Below are 5,880 nucleotides of genomic sequence, written 5' to 3' on the forward strand. Positions count from 1 at the left end.
GAAATCATGAGTTCTTTCTGTGTAAATGTGAAAAACACACACACACACACACACACACACACACACACACAATAATTTACCATACGCAGTAGTTCAAGTTTTCTAAAATAAATGATATTTATTTACAGAATAAAATTAACTACTTATATACAAATTAATGTGAATAATCAGAACTTTATGAGTTAAAACATCCACAAAAATCACGTACGCGTCCGTACTAATTTATGTAAATATGACAACTCAGAAAGAACAGTAAACTTTAGGTTTGAGATCTTGATAAACCAGATGTTTACAGGCACATAAACTTACAACATTACATGACAAGGCTTTAAGCTAAAGAAAAGTAAGAAAGGAGGAGGATTAGACATACACACRTACATACTGTATATAAATTCACACCCTTATCAGTATAACAAAAAAATTAAACAATCAAACATCAACTTGTAGAAATACATATTATATAGTTTCATATCTATTCAACAAATGAACTTTTATCATTCTACTAAGCAAATAAATTGAATCAGCGTTTTTATAATCGCTGGCCAAGTTATTTCACAATCGTATTCCTTGAACTGAGGTACATCTGTCCTTCAAATTTGTTTGATTTTTAGGTTTTACAAACATTTCAATTCCTTTCAGATTATAACAACTTTCCCTCTTAACAAAATTAGATTGAATATTCAAAGGCAAAACATTTTTATGAGCCCTATTTATAATCAATAGAATCTTAGAATTAACCAACTCATAAATTTTTTATAATTTCAATTGATGAACCAAAAAAATTAATTGCAGTTTTACTACATTTTGGTAAGTGTGCAGTGATATGGCCCTCTGGAAACGTCAACAAAAACTTGTGGCCCCTTCCATTATTTAAGTTGCCCACCCCTGAGCAATACATTAGACTGTAAAAAAAAATTAAGTCTTGAAAGACTGCAGTTGCTTTGAAGAAATGAATCAAGATGATTGGACAAAAACATTTCTCTTTAGAACTTATTTTGATTTGTGGAATAATTTTCAGACTGATTAAGACACTTATTGGTAGGAATAACAACGTGATAAATGTTTATTGGAGAAAATAGGAGTTAAGTTCAGTCAGTTGTGTTGTTGGTCATTAGTGACGTTAGGTTTGGTTTCATCTGAAACTGGATGGGCGTCTTTTTTGTTTGTTTGTTTTTTGTCTCAGATCTGGATCAAAGCAGTTTCCTGCCCGAAGCATTGACGTACTGAGCCAAGGCATTAACYAGAATAAAACCTTTCAGTTCTCAGCAGAGGTAAACGCTCCTCGTTCTTTCATGTGTTTTTTAATTTAGGCTTACAGCTGACTGATGGCGAGGACTTGAGCCTGTCGGTCAGCTTCCTGTGGGGTTTGATTAGTGGTTGTCCTGAGATGTGAAGCTGACRCAGATGGAACCACCCTCTCCTCATCTCTGGGACTATACATGGAATCAGAACCACCTAATGGTAAACAGAGGATTTCCTGCTCACAGGCAGCAGACACATTCACCTGTTAGGCTAATATCCATCACTGCAGGGAGTGCAAAACTAAAATTAAATCAAATATTGGTTCCATGTTGGTAGATTTTTTTTTAGTGTTGGATTAATTAAACAACTAGGCTTAGTTTGAGCTGATCTAAATGTTTAATTTCTTTGTGGCTTCTGAAGAAAACAGGTAAAACATTTTGGAGCCCYTTCAGCCATGTAAGGAAGTCAATTTTGAAAATTGTTATTGTTTTTTTTTTTTTGAAAAAGGGGCAGATAAGATTTTTTTCTTCTTTCTGCTGACTTTCATTTTATTTGTGATTTGTATTATTTGTGTACAGTATTTGTTTTTAATGAAAAGGAATAAATTTACTAAAAAAATTAATTAAAATAAATTCAAACTAGTTCAAGCAATTCAAGGTAAAAATGGTTTTATAAAAATGTTTTCATTGGGTAATACATTAACGTGTTAATGAAATATCTTACCAACAACTGTTGGGAGATGAGGTGACTCAAAACATTCTGTTGCAGTATCACTTTAAGAAGGTGTGTGTGGGCGGAGCTTAACGAAAGTTCTTTGATGAGGGCGGAGTTTGAGAAAGCCATGAGTGGTTGGATTGTCTTGTCGGGGGCGGGGGGAATCAAAAAATAACAAGTATGGACCAATGTAATGTTGTTGGTGTATAACGGTAATTAGTAAAATTATCGTGAACCTGTATTATTGACTTCACATTTGGTGCGTCTAGCTTCTTCCTGTCTAAATTTATGACTAATAATATATATATTCAAAATTAGCTATCTTTTTCCAGGCAGGTTGAGGCTGTTTTGACAATTTTTTTGCACCTCCCTCCACATGTACAGCCATCAAATTTAGTGTTGTTAGCACCTTCCTGTCTCAAGTTATCACTATTATTACTATTCATATTTTACAAATTAACAATTTTTATATACTGTAGGTGCTTTCTGGTCATTTCGACGAAGCAGATTTGTTACTCATCCCCCAAACTGCCCAGCATTCATCCAACCAAATTATCATGGTTTCTTTAAACCCCACCCAGAACAGTCTGACCAGTTACAAACTCCTCCCACTAAAGTCCAACAGACCAATCATATTTTTCACAAACTCTTCCCACTAAAGTCCAACAGACCATATTTTTCACAAACTCCTCTCACTTAGTGACTGAAAAGATGTCCTTAAAATTTTGGTTCTTGCAACCAAACTACAACTTGAAACATTCATTTCCTGTTCACAGCTTGTAAAGCTGCATTCTTGGCCACGCACATTGTTGTCGCTCAGAACTAAATCATTGACGACCATACACGCAGACTTTCTGTGCATTTATTCCAACGTGTTTCTGCATTCTTGGTAAACCTTGCCACGACAGATTTTTGGCRTTGTCGGCAGGGTGACCGTTATGTCATCTTAGCAAGATTTGATACAAGGTCAATGGAAAACACAAAGATAAACACAAGTGATATCTAAGAATGATTATTGTTAGCAGATCTTGTTCTGACTTTAATCATTCTGTCTGCAGATGAACAGCATATCTTGAAAACCTAGGTCATTAAAGGATGTTATGAATTACTTGCTTAAACATAAAAGTATTAGTTCCATTACACACATTATTTTGAAACCCACCTCGGCTGGCTTCGTTCCCACATTAATGACTTCCAACAACGCAGTGTGTAAGAATTTGGTATTTTATTTTATAAAGTGTACAACATTTACAAAAGTCGTAGTGATGAGAGGACCTTTCAGATGATTTTAACTGAGCTATATTTATTTTCTCTGACATAAAATCAGTTTTTATTTGTCTCTTCATGTGTACCAAAATGAACCCATTATATTCATAAAAAAGGACACCAGCTGCAGAACTGTTTGTGCTTCTTTGCTTCTGAAAGGAAAAGGAAGCAGTAAAGTTTGAACAGTTCCTATAACAGCTACTAAAACTGTAAAAAAGTGCCATAAAGATGGCAGTTAAGAGTGCTGACCCGTTTTTGTCTCATCATAAACACAAAGGGTTTGACCTGTTGTGTTAAGAGCCGCCCCGCAGATTTGATGATGTGTTTATGTTTAGATGAACGTCTGTCTGCGTCAGAAATCCATATGAATCATCGGAAAATTGAAGTGCAGCTATTTAAAGAGTGAAAAGAAGCAGCTGCAGCTTGAGTTTCCGTCTTAAATCTTTGGTGCTTTTAGGTTTTTTCATTCATTGCCAGAAAGGCAAAGGAGACGGATGACAATAATATTACACAGTCTGTTTTTACTTGATTTTCCACTCTATAGAAACTGCAGTGAGACACAGAAAATAAATATTTACACCCGTGTAACTCACATTTTTTACATCCATCTGGTCTTAAAAATACAGAAACTTTTTAAAGCTTATTTTATAAACTCCATATAAAAAAGGATAAGATGTTTGTTTTTTGCTGTACGTGCAGCTCGTGCTGTTTATATACATTATTTATAAGAATGTTGATCACAGCTGGAGTTGGTTCACTCGTTCCAAAATTGCAAGTGGAGGAGGGTTCGWCGTCGAATCTATCCCACCTGAAAGACAAAATGTTAACAGTTATCAGGGGTCTTAAAAGGCACTGAATTCATCAATCCAAAAATAAGCCTTAAAATGTCTTAAATCAATCTGTCAGAAGTCTTAAAAATGTTAACAATGTAAGCAGGAGAATTGTATTTTGTCTCAAGTAGTAGTTCTGTGTTAAAATAAACATTTAGGTAAAGTTGTTGCTAATTTTTATTTTTTGTGTGTTTATTGTGWAGTTGGTCTTAAACTTCATTTCAAGTAGCATTAATAAAAATCTTACAAGGTCTAAAAYTTAACTTGCCTYAATCTGTAGGAACCCTGGTTATTGTGTTACTAGAATAATCTTTTTGAAGGTTTTGATCTAATTAAAAGAGGAATATCCTACAAGTTGACTCAGATACAAATATATCTACAGGATTACACCAGTTTATGTAGTTTTCATTAAATAAAATGTAACAAAACGTTGCCTAGCTTACACAGATTTAACAAGTAGAAGATCTCGTAGTCTTGCAATAATGATTTAAGATTTTATCAAACAGATGATTTACTGGCTCTACTGGGTTCAAACAGATAACTCAAGCAGAGATTAGTGAGACACATAATAAAATCTTACTGTTGGAGCTTTGCTGACGCCAGCTGTGCTGCCGTGGGCCAAGTTWGCCGCAGGCTGTCGGACCTGCTGGAACGCCGTCTGCAGAGAACCAGTGTTCGGAGGACCGGCCTGTCGGACAAAATGAAATTTATGCTTCAGCTTTTTCTGACTTTTAAAGAAACTGTTTTGCATCTTCCTGCTGCTGAARCCCTCCTGTACGCATCTGTCCAGATCAGTGTTCTGAGAGCACCGACAGACTCTGCGGGTSTTTTACCTTACTGTTGGGCAGCATTCCCTGCAGCGCCTGAATCTCTTTGTCTTTCTGGGCGAGTGTGAGGTCCTGAAGTCTCCTCTGCTCTCTCAGTTGGTTCTGCTCGATCAGTAATTTTTCCACCTAAAAAAAACATATCTTTATAACAAGTTACTACAGATAAAGCTTGTTTGTTTTAAAGGGGTTCCCGCCCACAGTTTGGCTTCCATGCACTTAAATAAACCTACTTGGTCATCGTGAGCTTTTTGTTTGAGCTCCAAGTCCTTGGCCGCCTTGGAAACGGCCTCACTGTGTGTTTGTTTACACTGCTGCAGGTCAGAGGTCAAATAGCGGTTCAGGACCTCCAGCTGACTGGACAGGGACTGAATCTCAGCCACCTGGAAGAAACAAAGTCTGTTTTTTAAAAGCTAAACATAAGCTGCTGTTACTTATAAACGTCTTTCTTTAGAATCTAAAGAGGGACAAAGTATTTTAGTTCATCTCTGGTTTCTAATTGTTCTGTCCCATTTTGACAACCTTAACCACCTTCATATAGCTAAAAACAAATAGTGATTTAAAGCTGTATTAATGTCATTTAATTGGCTTCATTCTTTACTTTTTGGCAGCTAGATTTGAAGTTAAACCTAAGAGAGTAAATTACTGTGTTGACATTTGAGCCATGAGGGAAAGCTAAAACACTGAAAATGCTGAGGATGTGTTTTTAGCACCGTGCTGCTGGATCAGCACCGCTTCACCTCAGTTCTGTCTCTTTAGTCAGATTTATTAGGAATGATGCCATGAGTCACTTCCTCCCATTACCATCCAGTTTCCTTTTAAGATAGATTGTAGGAAAAAAAAAGGTAGGCTGTGAGAAACGTCTTGAAGGAAAGTTTTAGTTGCAAGTTTGGTTTGGCAGAAACACATGACAAACATACTGTATTTATTCATGTATAATACCATCATTTTTTTTAGCTTAAAAAGCATAAAAAATCTAATCATCAATAACCTGTGTATAATAC

General features: G+C 35.8%; 2 protein-coding genes across 3 annotated transcripts in view; one reads left to right on the plus strand and one right to left on the minus strand.

Annotated features, from left to right (window-relative positions):
• Positions 1 to 1,666, plus strand: part of gtpbp3 (GTP binding protein 3, mitochondrial) — a 35,856-nt gene extending 34,190 nt beyond the window's left edge. The window contains exon 12 of one of the 2 annotated variants that reach the window (XM_014007332.1): positions 1,184 to 1,666. The gene's annotated coding sequence lies outside the window, so the exon portion shown is untranslated. The remainder of the gene's footprint in view (positions 1 to 1,183) is intronic. The other variant, XM_014007333.1, reaches the window with a different exon arrangement.
• Positions 1,667 to 3,162: 1,496 nt separating this feature from the next.
• The window catches only part of plvapb (plasmalemma vesicle associated protein b), a gene marked incomplete in the record, with an annotated part of 6,748 nt that continues 4,030 nt past the window's right edge, over positions 3,163 to 5,880 (minus strand). The window contains 4 exon segments of the mRNA XM_014007340.1: positions 3,163 to 4,030; positions 4,633 to 4,740; positions 4,886 to 5,005; positions 5,110 to 5,259. Coding sequence (XP_013862794.1) covers positions 4,022 to 4,030; positions 4,633 to 4,740; positions 4,886 to 5,005; positions 5,110 to 5,259 — 387 coding nt within the window.

This window comes from Austrofundulus limnaeus, unplaced genomic scaffold, assembly GCF_001266775.1.
Source record: "Austrofundulus limnaeus strain Quisiro unplaced genomic scaffold, Austrofundulus_limnaeus-1.0 Scaffold41, whole genome shotgun sequence".
Classification (NCBI taxonomy): Eukaryota; Metazoa; Chordata; class Actinopteri; order Cyprinodontiformes; family Rivulidae; genus Austrofundulus; species Austrofundulus limnaeus.